Source organism: Molossus molossus, unplaced genomic scaffold, assembly GCF_014108415.1.
Source record: "Molossus molossus isolate mMolMol1 unplaced genomic scaffold, mMolMol1.p scaffold_m16_p_21, whole genome shotgun sequence".
In the NCBI taxonomy this organism is placed as follows: domain Eukaryota; kingdom Metazoa; phylum Chordata; class Mammalia; order Chiroptera; family Molossidae; genus Molossus; species Molossus molossus.
The window spans coordinates 4814655-4831583 of NW_023425357.1; the positions used below are offsets into that span (position 1 = coordinate 4814655).

General features: G+C 43.7%; 1 protein-coding gene across 2 annotated transcripts in view; it reads right to left on the minus strand.

The window, feature by feature from the left end:
- Window positions 1–275: 275 nt before the first annotated feature.
- Window positions 276–16929, minus strand: part of LOC118638283 (zinc finger protein 615-like) — a 150100-nt gene continuing 133446 nt past the window's right edge. The window contains exons 5-7 of one of the 2 annotated variants that reach the window (XM_036273989.1): window positions 8478–8699; window positions 8121–8213; window positions 276–2447 (exon numbers count right to left, since the gene is read on the minus strand). In XM_036273989.1, the coding sequence (XP_036129882.1) occupies window positions 820–2447; window positions 8121–8213; window positions 8478–8699 (1943 nt within the window). In that variant the 3' untranslated portion in view covers window positions 276–819. Of the gene's footprint in view, window positions 2448–8120; window positions 8214–8477; window positions 8700–12163; window positions 12374–16929 lie in introns of those variants that run through there. The other variant, XR_004961083.1, reaches the window with a different exon arrangement.

The window sequence follows — 16929 nt, forward strand, 5'->3', positions numbered from 1 at the left end:
TCTCTTAAGTATGACATTGCTGATGTGAAGTGAGATCAGCTCTAGCCGGCTTGGCTCAGCAGTTAGAGCACTGGCCTGCAGTACAGACACTCCCTGGTTCGGTTCCCGCTAAGGGCGCGTACCTCAGTTGCAGTTTGTCCCCGGCCCTGGTTGGTAATGCGGGTGGTAGCCACTCGATGTCTCCCTTTCACGTCGATGTTTCTCTCTCTCTCTCTTTCTCTCTCTCTCTCCCCTTCCCACTCTACCTAAACAAAAAATGAAAAAATGTCCTCAGGTTAGGATAAGAAATTAATTAATAAAAAATAAAGTGAGATCAGTCTTCATAGTAAAGCCCTTTCCTGTATGTTTTCGCTGATGTGTAACAAGATGATACTTTGCTTTAGAATCTTTCCACAGTCACTACATATATAATGTATCTTTCCTATATAAAACCGTTGATGTAAAACCAGCTTCCTCTTCACTGGGAAGGCTTTTCCACGTTCACTGCACACAAAGGGTTTCCCTCCTGAGTGAATTCGCTGATGTTCAATCAGCAATCTCTTCATGGTGTAGTGTTTGTCACATTCCCTACAGATATAAGGTTTCTCTCCTGTATGAGTCCGCTGATGTAAAACCAGCTTGCTCTTCTGTGGGAAGGCTTTTCCACATTCACTGCATACAAACGGTTTCTCTCCTGTGTGAGATCGCTGATGCACAATCAGATGGCCTTTCCTGATGAAACCTTTCCTGCATTCACTAGATATGAGGTTTCTCTCCTGTATGAATCCGTTTATGTAAAACCAGATGCTCCTTCACTGGGAATCCTTTTCCACCTTGACTTCATACAAAGGGTTTGTCTCCTGTGTGAGATCGCTGATGTACAATCAGAGATTTCTTCCCACTGAAACCTTTTCCACATTGATTACAGATATAAGGTTTCTCTCGTTTGTGAGATCTCTGATGTACAACCAGTGAAAACTTTACACTGAAGTGTTTCCCACATTCACTGCACATATATGGTTTCTCTGAAGAATGAGTTTCCCGATGTGAAATGAGATCACGTTTCATTGTGAAGTCTTTCCCACATACACTACATACATAGGGCTTCTCACCTGCGTGTCTTCGCTGATGTATGTTCAGATCACACTTATCTCTGAAATCTTTCCCACACTCACTACAGATATAAGGTTTCTCTCCTGTATGAGTCCGTTGATGTGAAATCAGCTTGCTCTTCACTGGGAAGGCTTTTCCACATTCACTGCATACATAGGGTTTCTCTCCTGTGTGAGATCGCTGATGTATAATCAGACCACTCTTCCTGGTGAAACCTTTCCCACATTCACTGCAGATATAAGGTTTCTCTCCTGTATGAGTCCATTGATGGAAAAACAGCTGCATCTTCACTGGGAAGGCTTTTCCACATTCATTGCACACATAGGGTTTGTCTCCTGTGTGAGATCGCTGATGAATAATCAGACAGCTCTTACTGGTGAAACCTTTCCCACATTCACTACAGATGTAAGGTTTCTCTCCTGTATGAGTCCATTGATGTAAAATCAGCTTGCTCTTCACTGGGAAGGCTTTTCCACATTCGCTGCACAGAAAGGGTTTCTCTCCTGTGTGAATTCGCTGATGTGCAATCAGCGATCCCTTCCTGGTGAAGTGTTTGTCACATTCACTACAGATATAAGGTTTCTCTCCTGTGTGAAATCGCTGATGTACATTCATATAGCTCTTACTGGTAAAACCCTTTCCACATTCACTACAGATATGCGGTTTGGCTCCTGTGTGAGTTTCCTGATGACAAACGAGCTGAGAGTTTTTGATGAACATTTTCTCACACTCAGTACTGTTATTAGGTTTCTTACCCATGGGAGTTTTCTGATGTATATTCAATTCTAATTCCTTCAGGAAGGTCTCATCACATTTAGGGCACTCACATTGTTTTAGCCCTCCTTGAATTCTATGATGTTCAGAGAGCCAGCATTTTGTGGAGAAAACTTTCCCACACAGACTGCATCCATAAGGATTCTCCTCACTATGAACTCTATCACGTCGAGTCCGAAGAGACATCTTGATGAAAGCCTTCCCGCATTCGGTGCACACGTGGGCTTTCTCTCCATTGTGAGTTCTCTGTTGCTGAATGACCAGGGACTTATTATTGATGTTTTTCATACTGACAGGTAATATAATTTCAGGGTAACATTGTTCTCGGTTGACATGCAGAATGGATGTCCCATGTCCATTCAACTCAACAGAGTCAGTTAAGTTATAGCTTCTGCTTTGGTTTTCAATATTTAATTTTGATTTTAAAAGTTTTTCACGTATCTCAAGATTAGGATTTTGCTTTGGTAGGAAATGATCTTCAATATGATTAACAATATTTGTAAATGTGTTATGTTCAGAGCTTCGTTCCAAACTCTTCTGAATGTTACCAATTTGTAGAGGATCATCATCTTGCCTGCATTCTAGGAAATAAGACAACAGTAATTCACTCTGCAATCTCTCCTAATCTTAGTTTGAAATAAAGGTTTTACAAAATGCCTTCATGTGAGGTAACTATTTAGTAACAATCTATGTTGTAAAAAAACAAACATAACTGGTTTCTATCCAGAGATCTTGACACTGAATTTATTAAAATCTTGGATTTCCCAAGTGATAAAAGTATCTATTGTTATACATAAAAAACTTTTAAAAATTTACTGGTAAATGTCAGTTTATGCTAATGAATGGCGGCAAAGTGTTTCTATACAGCCTCAGGATAGAGCTAGTCATCAGAGAGACCAATTAATTAGAAGGCTCGCCTTTCACTTTAACACGGTGACCCATGGTAAAGGAGAAAGAGCCTAGAGATTAAAGATCTATAAAAACTCTTAGCAAGTCCGGCCGGTGTGGATCAGTGGCAGAGCGTCTACTCATGCACCAAGAGGTCGCCAGTTCAATTCCTGGTCAGCGCACCTGCCCAGGGGGTGAGCTGGATCCCCAGTGGGGGGCATGCAGGAGGCGGCCAATCGATGTTCTCTCTCATTGATGTTTTAACTCTTTCCCTCTAACTTCCTCTTTAAAATCAATTCAAAATTTTTTTTTTAAATCTCTTAACAAGATCTAATACACTTCTGTTTTTATTGACAAAAGCATTTGCCTGGTGAACGGTTTGTACCAGTTCCTTGGGAATAAAAGTTATTATATTCAGAAATTTTGCAGGCCCTGGTGAATGTACATATTTCTCTGTATTTGTTACAACATCCTTTAAAATAAACTGGTAAACATAAGTAATTATAACTCTTGAGTACTGATTCAGAAAAAAAAATTTATTTTCTGTTGATTTTAGAGAGAGAGAAAGGGAGAGGGAAAGAGAGACATAAACATCTATGAGAGAGAACATCGAACGGCCTCCTCCCACAGGCCCCCGACAGGGGACTTGACTGACAACCCGGGCATGTGACCCGACAGGGAACTGAACCAGTGATCCCCTGCTTCATGGTTGGATTCCCAACCACTGAGCCACACTGGCCAGGCTGCTTGAGCAAATTCCTTAAACCCAAAGAGGGGTTCAAGAATCTCCAATTTATAGCCAGTTGGACAGTTGCACAGGTGACAATCTGGACTTGTGACTGACACTGCAGTGGGGGCTGTCTTATGGGGCTGAAAGCGGAAGTTGTAGATCTGACAGTCTAGGCAGATAGGGAGAGAATTGAGTTAATTTGTAGGACAGCCAGTTTTAACAATTCTACTTATATATAATCTGTAGCAAAGTAATAAAGGCAATTGCAGCCAGGGTAATATGGGAAAGGAGCAAGGAGATGTAAGAGTGGGAGGAAATGAGGATATACAGGGTCAGGAAAAGGTAGGTTTAGAGGGTACATAGAGAACATAATGCAATATTAACCAGAACAATCTCAATGTTCCGTGGACTCACCAACGTAAATTGAGTTTTGCGACAACCTTTATTGAACGAGAAGACAAATTCACTCCTGGGCTCAGAGAGAGAAGCAGGAAAATGTACTGAAAGTGAGGGCTCAAAGAAAACTGTAGGACATATATGGCTTGAAAAGGCTAGGTAGACAGAATGACTCTTAAGAAAACCAATATTATTGACGTACAGAAGGAGAGCAAAATTTAGTGAATTGTGAATCAAAGTTTAATATAATTACTAAATATCCAGGTACAATTATAAAGACATGGATGAATGTATAAATCTTTTTTTTTTTTTTTTTTTGTTCAGGTAGAGTGGGAGGGAGAGAGAGGAACAGAGAGAGAGAGAGAAACATCGATGTGAAAGGAACACATCGAGTGGCTGCCACCCGCACAACCGACCAGGGCCGGGGACAAACTGCAACCGAGGTACGTGCCCTTAGCGGGAACCGAACCCGGGTCTCTCAGGACCACAGGCCGACGCTCTAACCGCTGAGCCAAACCGGCCAGGGCGAATGTATAAGTCTTAAAAAATGTCTTATCTGAGCCCTGGCCTGTTTGGTTAATGGTTAGGGTGTCAACCGGTAGAATAAATGATCATGGGTTGTACTCTTGGTTAAGGGAATGTACCTAGTTTACAGGTTCAACCCTCTGGCCAGTATATCAGGGTCATGTGGGATGCAACCAATCCACGTATCTGTCTCACATTGATGTTTCTCTGTCTCTCCTTGCCTTCCCACGCTATCTGTGTCTAAAGTATCAATGAAAAAATGTCCTCGCAAGAGGATTAACAACAACAAAAATTATATCTGAAAACAGGTGTGTATCCCATCAACACATAGAAATTCTTCCAAGAAACAGTAGTAAATGAGACTGTGTTTTGAAACATGAAATAATAGGTAAAAGAACATGTAAAGTTCTGGAATTCATAAGGCCACCAAAGGAAAGCAACATGGAGTACTGTGATCAGGTGCACACCTGCAGACCCGGGTGTACAGAAGAAATATATGGGAGCAAGGAAATCAGCATCAGATTTCCAGATAAGGATCACAGACTCCTGAGGGTTGTCATGTTTCAAAAGATTGCCATTTTGCTTCATTCTGAAGACTACCTAACTCTCCTAAAGCAGGAATCTCCTTTACAGACAAAAGCTGCTGTAATCAAATCCCCAATGAATGGTCTCACTGGATTATACTCACCTAGTTTCCTACATAAAGAGGGATGGAGGACATTTAGTAAAGTGTTAACTCAGCAGTCATGGGTCACATCATCCCTGCACATTATAAAGAAAGGACTGGCCCTGACTGATTACTGGACGATAACCTCTGATGATTTCCCTGGAATATTCTCCCTGACACGGTTCTATTTATGCCCGTGGTCTTAGGCCATGCCACCTCATTTATAGCAACAATATAATTTATGCGGATGCCTTTTTTTGTGTGTGTGACTGAGGCTTTGTTTTGAATTGTCAGGACTACAGGCACCACCTGGGCCTGCTTCCCTGGTTAACAAACTCTCACATGTGGTGTCAAAACATCGCCATTGAAAAAATTGAGAAATATTTTTAAGACAATACACATTTAGCCTGGCTGGTGTGTCTCAGTGGTTGAGTGTCGCCAGTTCAATTTTGGTCAGGGCATATGCCCAGGTTGGGTGCCAGATCCCCAATGGGGGGCATACAAGAGACGGCCACTTGATGTTCTCTCTCATTGATGTTACTAACTCTCTCTCCTTCTCCCTTCCTCTATCAAAAATCAGTAAAGAAAAACGTTTTTTAATTATCTAAAGTTAAAATACAAGAAGATAATTTTAATCTGTATGTTTTACTGTTACAAATTACAGTGCCCCCACCCCCCGACAATGTCTACCTTGTACATTATAGGCAAAGTGAAGCTTTTAAAAAATTAAATAAAGCCCTGTCGGTGTAGCTCAGTGGTTGAGCTTCGACCTATGCACTAAGAGGTTGCCAGTTCGATTCTCGGTCAGGGCACATGCCCAGGTTGTGGGCCAAATCCCCAGTGGGGAACATGCAGGAGGCAGCTAATCCATGGTCTCTCTTATAGATGTTTCTCTCTCTCTCTCTCTAAAAAAACCAATAAAGAAAAAAAAATTTTTTAAAATCAAATAAAGCCCTGTCTGATTGGTTCAGTAGTAGAGCTTTGGCACGTGGACCTATGAGTTCGTGGGATTGATTCAGTTCAAGGGCATGTACCTCGGTTGCGCTCCGATCCCTGGTAGGGATATAAGGAAAGCAAAAAGTTGAAGTGTCCCTCTCCTGTCGATGGTTCTGTACCTCTGTCCCTCCCTCCCACACTATCTGAAGTAAAATACAAAAATAAGCTCAGGTGACGATTAAAAAAGAAAATATGTATAATATGGATTAAAGAAAAAACTACACAACAGAGATAGATTAAATGTAATCCTTATCAAGATCCAAGCATTTTTACATAAATTCATAAGGTGATTCTAAAATTCAAATAAAAATAAAACAATCCAGAAGTCAAAATTTTCTTCTGAAAAAAAGGTAAGAGTTGGAGGCCTCAGTCTTTGCAATTTCAAAACTTACTACAAAGATATAGAAAACAAGACCACAATGAGAATATGTACACAAAAATGTTCCAAAATTGATTGTGGGAGTACAGCCAGTGTGGCTCAGTGATTGAGCGCTGACCCATGCACCCAAAGGTTCCCGGTTCAATTCCCACTCAGGGCACAGGCCTAGATTGTCGCCAAATCCCCATTGGGGGTATGGAGAAGGCAGGCAATCAATGTTCTATCTCATTAATATTTCTTTCTTTTTTTTTTTTTTTAGTTTGTGTGTGTGTATGTGTGTGTGTGGTATTGCCCTTAGCCGGAACTGATCCCGGGACTCTCTGGTCTGCAGGCTGATGCTCAACTGCTGAGTCAAACTGGTCAGGGCTTTTTTTTAAAAATTAATTTGTTTTTGTTACAGATATTTCTCGTTTTATTCCCCTCATTAACACCCTCCTCCCCATCTCCCTGTCCCATTCCCAGCTTTGTTGTCTGTGTCCATTGGTCATGCATACATGCATACAAGTTGTCTCATCAATATTTCTATCTCTCTCTCAAATCAATAGAGGGAAAAAAAAATTTTTTTTTAAATTTATTGTGGGGATGGTTGTTCAACCAGATAAATAGGTTGAAAACCAATTAAATATGTAATTTTAATGGTTAAACTGTACGGTATGTGAATTAAATGTAAAGAAAAAAAAACATGATGTGAAAATAAATGCTTTGGGATAAAAAAAAATGCAGCATAACATCTAAGAATGAAACAAAGTCTGAATTAGGAAACTAGGAAGGAAGTCATTGGAAACAGACAAGAACTATGACTTAGTTTGGCCTGGATCATACGTAACATGGTAAGATCTTTCCTGTTCATCAAACGACACAACAGAAACATTTTAGAAGGAAGCTAAGCATGTCGGGAACATCTGAGCTGATGCTAGAATGGACAGGATTTTAAATGTCTGTGAGAAGAGAAATTTTCAAAAGGATGGAAAAAAGATGATTCCTGCTCTCACACATAAAAGGAGAAGTCAGAATCCCGCTGCCATGCTGAGGAGCAAAATAGGTGGGCAGAAAGCCTACCTTAGACAAGAAGGATGGAGAAGTCAATTTGGGGGTCCATTTAACTGAACAGGAAGAGGTTAACTCACGTAAATGCAGAGAACATTTAACAGTGATGAGAACTGAGTATGAGGAACCTTGGAGCAGGGGGGTGGTACAAACTGAAATAAATGCACCGAGAAAACCAGGTTATCATGGGGACACAGTATCCAAGGTGGGATTGGAGGTTATGGAGAAAAATCACTATTTCCTAAGAAGCCAGGAAAACCCAGTAGTATAACAAAAGATGACTTCAAACTACTGTTGTTTCCAGAGAGCCTTACAAAGTGTAATTTATAGCCAGAGAGGTGGTAACACAGACAGAGACACTGTGACTGTGGATAAAGACCGGGATGATCTGAGAATCCTAAAAGTAAGAAAATAAAAAAAACAAAAACAAGATGAAGGTAAAATAAGCCAGGGTCAGAGCTCAGAAGAGAAAAAAATGTATGTTTTCCTCTAAACGTCTACAAAGAAATGGTTCTCATCCGGGGAGGGAGGGTGGAGTTTCCTCCTTCACTGCCATGGCTCTGAGGCCTGCTCTGACTAGAATGTCCCTTCCCTGCCGCCCACCTTGTTGAGTCTCCTTCACTCACCTGCACAGACTAGACGGAACTCATCCTGTGCTGTCCACGGTTCTTCCCCTCGTTCCAACTTGGAGAGTGCGTCTGGTTTGCTGGCCTGATACCCTGCTCGAGGAAAATGATAGAAGACTTAGACATACTGAATAGGGCTGGGGTCTGCCAAGGAGGGAAAAGGAACAGGTTTCATATCTCTAACACAAGGCCTTTTCCCTCTGGAGTAGGGACACTATACCCTCCTGCCTGGGGTAAGAGAAGAATCTGAGATTCAACACTTTGAGGGGAAGGCAGTTATTCTGAGGAGATAAGCAGGTTGAGAAAGGAAAAGCCACTAACTGCGAAAGGCTGGGTGCCACAGGGAGCTGTCCTCACCCACTGACTCCAGGTGGCTGAAGTTCTCCAACATCACGTCCCAGTACAGCATCTTCTGAATGGGGTCCAGGAGCTGCCACTCCTCCCAGGTGAAGTCCACGGCCACATCGTGAAATGTCAGGGATTCCTGTAACAACACCATGCTGTGTACTGCGGGATGTCCTTCAGATGTTATGGAAGAAATGTTCGTTTTTCTGTTCATGTTCACTTTATATGCTGTACCTATAGAGTGAGTTGAGTTTTATTTTAATATACATTTGAATAGTCACATGCCTAGTAAAATGCTATTTGTGACATCAAGGTTACAACTAAACTATAGAACAACCGTCATTCAAAACCCCCTGAAATCAAGCTGGATGGAAGTCCTACGGACAGCTATGGAATTAAAGCAGCAGTCACATGGAGACTGGTAGGAGAGGTGGAGGAGGAATGGTTGGTCCCACACCCACATGTGGCGAATAAAAATCAGGAGGACACCTCGGCTGGGAAGGACCTCCCTGAGGACTGGGGGGGTCCCAGTCCTACACCAGGCGCTCCACTCAGGGTTCCAGTGCCAGGAAGAGAATCCTCATCACTTCTGGCTGGAAAAACCAGGGGAACTGAGGCTCAGGGAGACTGAGGCGGCTGGAGCCCCAGGCAGCTCCTCTTAAAGGCCCGGCGCATGGACTTATCAAACTTTCTCCCTCTAAGCTTGGATGGGAGGCAGCTTGAGGGGCGCCTGAGACATACAAGGAAGAACTGAGCTGTTTGGCACTGGAGTGAGGGCTGGAGGGGCAGGTTTCTCCAGGACAAACTTGCTGTCAGAGGCCTTCGTTCCTTTGGTGAGCCCTTCCCTGGGGCGGCAGACAGCCACCATATCTGGGACTCCAGCAACCTGGCTCACACTGGAAGCCCCACCCTGGTGATTCCCTGAGGCCCCGCCCCACCCAACTTTCAGGCTCACCCAAGCTGTTGCCAGTTGCTGCAACATAGGATTGGCCTGTCTTGGATCCTGCTTCAGGTTTTCCTAACTTCTTTCAAACAAGCAGTACCTGGTCTCAGCTAACCTCAGACTTCTCGTTAAGTAATACATAGAAACAAACACAGGGAAGCAGCCAAAATGAAGAGACAAAGAAACAGGTCCCAAATGAAAGAACAGAAGAAATTTCCAAAAAAAGAACTACGCGAAATGGAGATGAGCAACCTAACAGATGCTGAGTTCAAAATATTGCTTATAAGGATGCTCCATGAACTTAGTAAGAACCTCAGTGAACTTAGTGAGGGCCTCAAGAGCATTAAAAAACAAAAAAGGCCCTGGCTGGTTTGGCTGATTGGCTAGAGCGTCGCCCTGCGGTCTGGAGAGACCCGGGTTTGGTTCCCACTAAGGGCAAGTACCTTGGTTGCAGTTTGTCCCCGGCCGTGGTTGGTTCGTGTGGGTGGTGACGACTTGATGTGTCCCTTTCACGTCCATGTTTCTCTCTCTCTCTCTCTCTCTCTCTCTCTCCCCCTTCCACTCTAGCTGAACAAAAAATGAAAAAATGTCCTCAGGTGAGGATTAAAAAAAAAAAAGAGCATAAAAAGGGACCAGTCAGAAATGAACAATGAACAGTCAGAAATGAAGGAGGCACTAGCTGAAATAAAGAATAATTTACACAGATTTAATAGTAGAGTAGGTAAAGCCAAGAAGCAAACAATCGATTTGGAATATAAGAAAGCAAAAAACACCCAATCAGAACAGCAAAAAGAAAAAAGAATCCAAAAAAAATGAGGATAGTGTAAGGAGCCTCTGGGACAACTTCAAGCGTGCTAACATTCACATCTTGGGGGTGCCAGAAGGAGAAGAGGGAGAACAAGAAATCAAAACCTATTTGAAACAATAATGGCATAAAACTTCCCTAACTTGGTGAAGAAAAAAGACATACATTTCCAGGAAGCACAGAGTCCCAAACAAGATGAACCCCAAGAGGCCACACCAAGACACATTATCATGAAAATGCCAAAGGTTCAAGACAAAGAGAGAATCTTAAAAGCAGCAAGAGAAAAGCAGTTAGTTACCTACAAGGGCGTTCCCATTAGACTGTCAGTTGATTTCTCCAAAGATACTTGGCAGGCCAGAAGGAAATGGCAAGAAATTCAGAGTGATGAAAAGCAAGAACCTAAAACCAAGATTACTCTACACTGCAAAGCTGTCATTTAGAATTGATGGCCATATAAAGACTTTCTCAGACAAGAAAAAGTTAAAGGAGTTCATCACCACCAAACCATTATTATAGAAAATGTTGAAGGGTCTTCTTGAAGAAAAAGATAAAAAAATATGAACAAACAAAATGGCAATGAATACATATCTATTGACAACTGAATCTACAAACAAAATGAACAGGCAGAACAGAAACATTTTCATAGATACCAAGAACATTTTGTTGGTTGTCAGATGGGAGGGGTTTGGGGTAATGGGTGAAAAAAGTGAAGGGATTAAGAAGTACAAATTGGCCCTGGTCGGTTTGGCTCAGCGGTTACAGCGTCGGCCTGAGGTCCAGAGAGACCCAGGTTTGGTTCCCGCTAAGGACATGTACCTTGGTTGCAGTTTGTCCCCGGCCCTGGTTGGGTCATGTGGGTGGCAGCCACTCGATGTGTCCCTTTCATGTTGATGTCTCTCTCTCTCTCTCTCTCTCTCCCCCTCCCTCCCACTCTTTCTGAACAAAAAAAAAGAAAAAAGAAAAAATGTCCTAGGGTGAGGATTAAAAAAAAAAAGAAGAACAAATTGGTTGCTAGATTGACAAACCTCAAAAGGAAGGGGGGTTGGGGGGAGGGGATAAATAAACCAAAGAACTTCTATGTATATATAAGACACAGACAACAGTGTGGGGAAACGCAGGAGGGGGGCGGGAGTGGGGAAGAGGGTGTCAGTGGGGGAAAAATGAGGAACATCTGTAATACATTCAACAATAAAGTTAAAAAAATGCTATTTGTAATTGCTCACGCAGTCATCTACGCATTCATCCAATTAGATGTCACTATAAAGTGAAGAAATTAAATGTTCACGATAACCTGGAAACACCTTCAATATAATAAAATATTTATATTTGAGAGACATAAAATACATGTACTTTCCATACGCACAAAGGTAGTTTTCTCTAGGCATTACAAACACATTAATAAGAAAAGGAGCCTTGGCTGATTTGGCTCAGCAGTTAGAGCGTTGGCCCGTGGACCAGAGAGGCCTGGGTTCGGTTCCCACTAAGGGCACCTACCTCGGTTGTAGTTTGTCCCCGGTCCCGGTTAGGATCGTATGGGTGGCAACCAATCCATGTGTCTCTCTCACAATGATGTTTCTCTCTTTCTCTTCCTCCCTGAGTCCCTCCTGCTCTATCTGAAGATAAATGCAAAAATGTCCTTTGGTGAGGGAAAAAAAAAAGGAAAGAATAAAACAAACCAAGCCCAGACCCATGTGGTACAGTTGTTGGAGCGTCAGCGGAAGAACTGAAGGCCCGTGGGTTCGATTTCTAGAGAAGGGTAAGTAACTCGGTTGCACTTAAGATTACAGCCCCCATTGGGGTGTGTGTGGGAGGCAAGCAATATATGTGTGTCTCTCACATCAATGTTCCTCCCTCTGTCTCTCCACATGCATCTATCCTTCCTTTCCACTCTCTGAAATATTCAATTCTAAAAATACTACCTAGAAGGATTAAAAACAAAATGAAAGTCACCTGAGCCTGCGGCATTTTCTTCTGCTCTCTGACAGGAGCTGGCAGCGGGAAAGCTCTAGCTCGCTGAGTTTCTGGTCAGCTCTAGGTTTCCGTTTAGAAATCTGTCCTCAGTTAGCTGAGTCCCTGGACATGCTGATAATCCTCCCGGGAAGTTTTCCTTGCTTCACACGATGCAATTGCTTGAGGTGTCCTTGTGAGAAATGTCCAAACCTGTAGAGAATTTTTATGAGATTATTTCAGTAACAATTGCCAGGAAGGAAAATGACAATAGATTGCATCATGCTCTGGAAAATGGCAGTTTTGGCAGCTTTTTTTGTACATTAGAATGAAAGGAGAAGACATAGGAAATTATATGAAATCCACGGGTGATAGATTGGAGGTGGGGGTTAGGGGAAGCGAAGAAAGGAAATCTCTCGGATTGGATAAAAAGTAAAAAAAATATATATATATATATGTACTTCTTTTAAATGACCAGTTTTAGAACAATTAACACTTAAAGTTTAATACATTAAAAATAACAATTACGTGCTCTGTGCTCTCCTCCTGTGGTTGGAAGTGGTGCTAGAGGGAGTCTGAAAACAGGAAAATCCCCTTACAGTCCAAAGGTATGTTATCCAAGATGAAAAATTATTAGGCTCAAGAAGGGAAAGACTGACCTCTGTCAAAACAGATACCAGGGAGGACATGACTACACTTGTGACTGGCGGTTGGTTAGCAGTTCTCACTTCAGACCATCCGACAGGGAGAGTTTTGGCCTCTGGGTGGGGAAGACCGCCGAGCCCTGCGGGCGCCCCTGAGCTGTGCAGGTTCAGTACAGGGCAGCACCTCTGTCCACACCAGGGTCAGAACCCGTGGGCTCAGGAGAATATTCCACAAGGGGTACGTTTCCTCTGCGACCCGATGCTGCAGTGCTCCTGACCCCAATGCCCACAGTGTCGCTCCTGTCCCTTTATCTGGTCTCCTGGAAGCCTTAGGTTCCACATGTGGTGGGGATATTCCTTCACTCTTTGGAGTTAAGGGGAGTGACTGACAGAAGATGCGGGAAATGACACCACAGAAGCAGAATAATGTTTCCTAATTCGTGTCTAGCTTCTTTGGCAGGTCTGGTAATGAAATGGATAGTACACAGACTAACCATAAAAGTATTCAAAAAGTTAATACCATGTACACCTCCTGCATACGTCAAAGCGACTCAGAAAGAGAGTAATTGTGCCAAATGGCCTATGCCATCACCTGAAATACCACCTTCACTTACAGTCAAAAACTCCTGGGGGCAGGGAGTAGTCAGGGGAGATTCTCAAGAAAAGCACAGTAAACAGGATGAAGGCTGTTACTGAGATATAAGTGCAGCTTTCTCCAAGCAGTGCACGTGGTTTTCCTAAAGTGAGGAAGACTGCCTCAGAGGACATTGTCCTCACACATGTCAATGTCCTTCTCAAGGGGTAACTTCTACCAGTTCTGCACGCTCCTCCCAGGGCAGCAGTTCCCACAAATTAACCAGCCAAAATAACCAATATCCAGCCCTGGTCATTTTCGCTTAGTGGTTACAACATTGGCCCGCGGACCAAACAGCTGAAGATTCAATTCCTGTCACGGGAATGAACCTCAGCTGCAGATTTAGTCCCCAGGTCGGGCTCATTTGTGAGGCAACCAATGGATGGGTCTCTCTCACATGGTTGTATCTTTATCTCCCTCCCCCTTTATCTGAATATAAATGGAAGAATATCCTCAGGTGAGGATTAAAAAAATTAATAAAAAACAATATCCCAGAGTCACATTTGAGGGTGGCAAACTGCTGTCCTGCACTCTGAAGGAACTGTGTATTTAAAGGAAAACATTCTCATCCATACAACTTTGGTAGGGAAAACAGCACAAAGTGTTAGACCAGTGGGGTCATAGCGGACCTACGTTCAGCAACCTTGGTACTTGAGTACTGGTTATAAAAGAATTCAAAGGCTGGGCGCGTTGCTCCCTGGTTGAGCATCGACCCATGCACCAAGAGGTCTGTGTTTCGATTCCCAGTCAGGGAACATGTCCAGGTTGTGGGCTCAATCCCCAGCGGGGGGCATGTGGGAGGTGGCCAACGTTTTCTCTCATTGATGATTCTCTCTCCCCTCTCCCTTCCTCTCTCTTTAAAATCAATAACAAAATATTTTAGAAAATTAAATAAAATATTAAAAAAAATTTTTTTTAAACGAAAGAAAGTCACAGAGGTAGGAGAAATGGCTCAGGAAACAAGTTACAGAGGCAAACAAGGGCCCTTTTGGTGAGAAGGGAGGAGGATAAAAGTAGGAGAGCCTGAGATAAAGAAGAGGAAGAGGAGTTTCAGAACCGTATTTTCCTGGAGGCTTACTGCTGAAAAGCTATCATTTGGCCCTCAGTTTGGTTCACCCCCTAAGCGGGGATCTAACCCACAAGACTTCACCTTCCCAGGAGAGGAAAGAAAAGTCAGGGTAGGGTCCAAACCGAATGACCAGACATATGCTAGGGGAGAAAAGATCACTCCTGGAAGAAGCCCTTGTTTTTCCATTTCTGTGTCATTACTAAGCATCCCAGCCTTTCTGCCCAGGTGACCTTCTGTACCTGGCCTATGGTCCTTGCTCTTCTACTGTGGGTCTAAATGCCTATGAACAAACAACTCACAGATTCTACATACACAGCTGGCTAGACCTGCACCATGTCCCTCATCTCATTGCATAGTAATTCAAATGAAACCGCACAAGGAATGGGTCCGGGCACCGCTCAGCACTTGAGCCAATGAAGCAAAGACGAGGTGGTATACTATGAGAGCGTTTATTCCAACACTGCGGCAGTATGGGAGAGCAGTAACCGTCTCTACAACTTTCACTAAGCTTTTATTTATTTATTTTTTATCCTCACCCGAGGACATTTTTCTATTTTTTGTTCAGATAGAGTGGGAAGGAGAGAGAAGAAGGGAGAGAAAGAGAGAAACATCGACGTGAAAGAGACTCATTGAGTGGCTGCCTCCCACACAACCGACCAGGGCCGGGGACAAACTGCAACCGAGGTACCTGCCCTTAGCGGGAACCGAACCCGGGTCTCTCTGGACCGCAGGCCGACGCTCTAACCGCTGAGCCAAACCGGCCAGGGCTCACTACCCTTTTGAACCCATTCAGAAATAACCAGTTTGGACTTCCGGTCAAGATGGCGGGTAGGTAACCGAGGTATCACGTCCTCCCACAACCACATCAAAGTTACAACTAAACTATAGAACAACCACCATTCAAAGCTGCCTGACATCAAGCTGGATGGAAGTCCTACAACTACGGAATTAAAGCAGCAGCCACGTCGAGACTGGTAGGAGGGGCGGAGGGGACGGGCTGGTCCCACACCCACCAGTGGCGGATAAAAATTTGGAGGACACCTCGGCTGGGAAGGTCCTCCCTGAGGACTGAGGGGTCCCGTTCCACACTAGGCGCCCCATTCAGGGTTCTGGTGCCAGGAAGAGAATCCCCATCACTTCTGGCTAAAAAAAATCAGTGGGAACTGAGGCTCAGGGAGGCTGAGGCGGCTGGAGCCCCAGGCAGCTCCTCTTAAAGGGCCCATGAACGGTCTTACTAGGACTTGCTCCCTCTGAGCTCAGAGGGGAAGCAGCTTGAGGGCCGCCAGAGACATAGGAAGAACTGAGCTGTTTGCATTGGAGCGAGGGCTGGAGAGGGGGCTTTCTCAGGGACAGAGGTACAGTCAGAATCCTTTGTTCCTTTGGTGAGCCCTTCCCTGGGGCAGCAGATGGCTGCCATATCTTGGACTCCAGCAACCTGGCTCACACTGGTAGCCCCGCCCTGGTGATTCCCTGAGGCCCTGCCCCACCCAACTTTCAGGCCCAACCAAGCTGTTGCCAGTTGCTTTACCTTAGGATTGGCCTGTCTTGGATCCTGCTTCAGGTTTTCCTAAATCCTTTCAAACAAGCAGCATCTGGTCTCAGCTAGCCCCATACCTCTCATTAAGTAATACATAGAAACAAACACAGGGAGGCAGCCAAAATGAGGAGACAAAGAAACAGGTCCCAAATGAAAGAACAGAACAAAACGCCAAGAAGAGAACAAAGCGAAATGGAGATAAGCAACCTAACAGATGCTGAGTTCAAAACACTGCTTATAAGGATCTTCAATGAACTTAGTGAGAACCTCAGCAAACTTAGTGAGGGCCTCAAGAGTATAAAAAGGGACCAGTCAGAAATGAAGAATGAACATTCAGAAATGAAGGAGGCACTAACTGAAATAAAGAATACTTTACACAGATTCAATAGTAAAATAAGTAAAGCCAAAAAGCAAACCATCAATTTGGAATATAAGGAAGCAAAAAAACATCCAATCAGACCAGCAATAAGAAATAAGAATCCAGCCCTGGCCGGTTTGGCTCAGCGGTTAGAGCATCGGCCTGCGGTCCGGAGAGACCCGGGTTCGGTTCCCGCTAAGGGCGTGTACCTCGGTTGCAGTTTGTCCCCGGCCCTGGTTGGTCATGCGGGTGGCAGCCACTCGATGTGTCCCTTTCACGTCGATGTTTCTCTCTCTCTCTCTTCCTCTCCCTCCCACTCTATCTGTACAAAAAATGGAAAAGTGTCCTCGGGTGAGGATAAAAAAAAAAAAAAAAAAAAAAAAAAAAAAAAAAAAAAAAAGAAATAAGAATCCAAAATAATGAGGATAGTGTAAGGAGCCTCTGGGACAACTTCAAGCGTGCCAACATTCGCATTTTGGGGGTGCCAGAAGGAGAAGAGAGAGAACAAGAAATCGAAAACCTCTTTG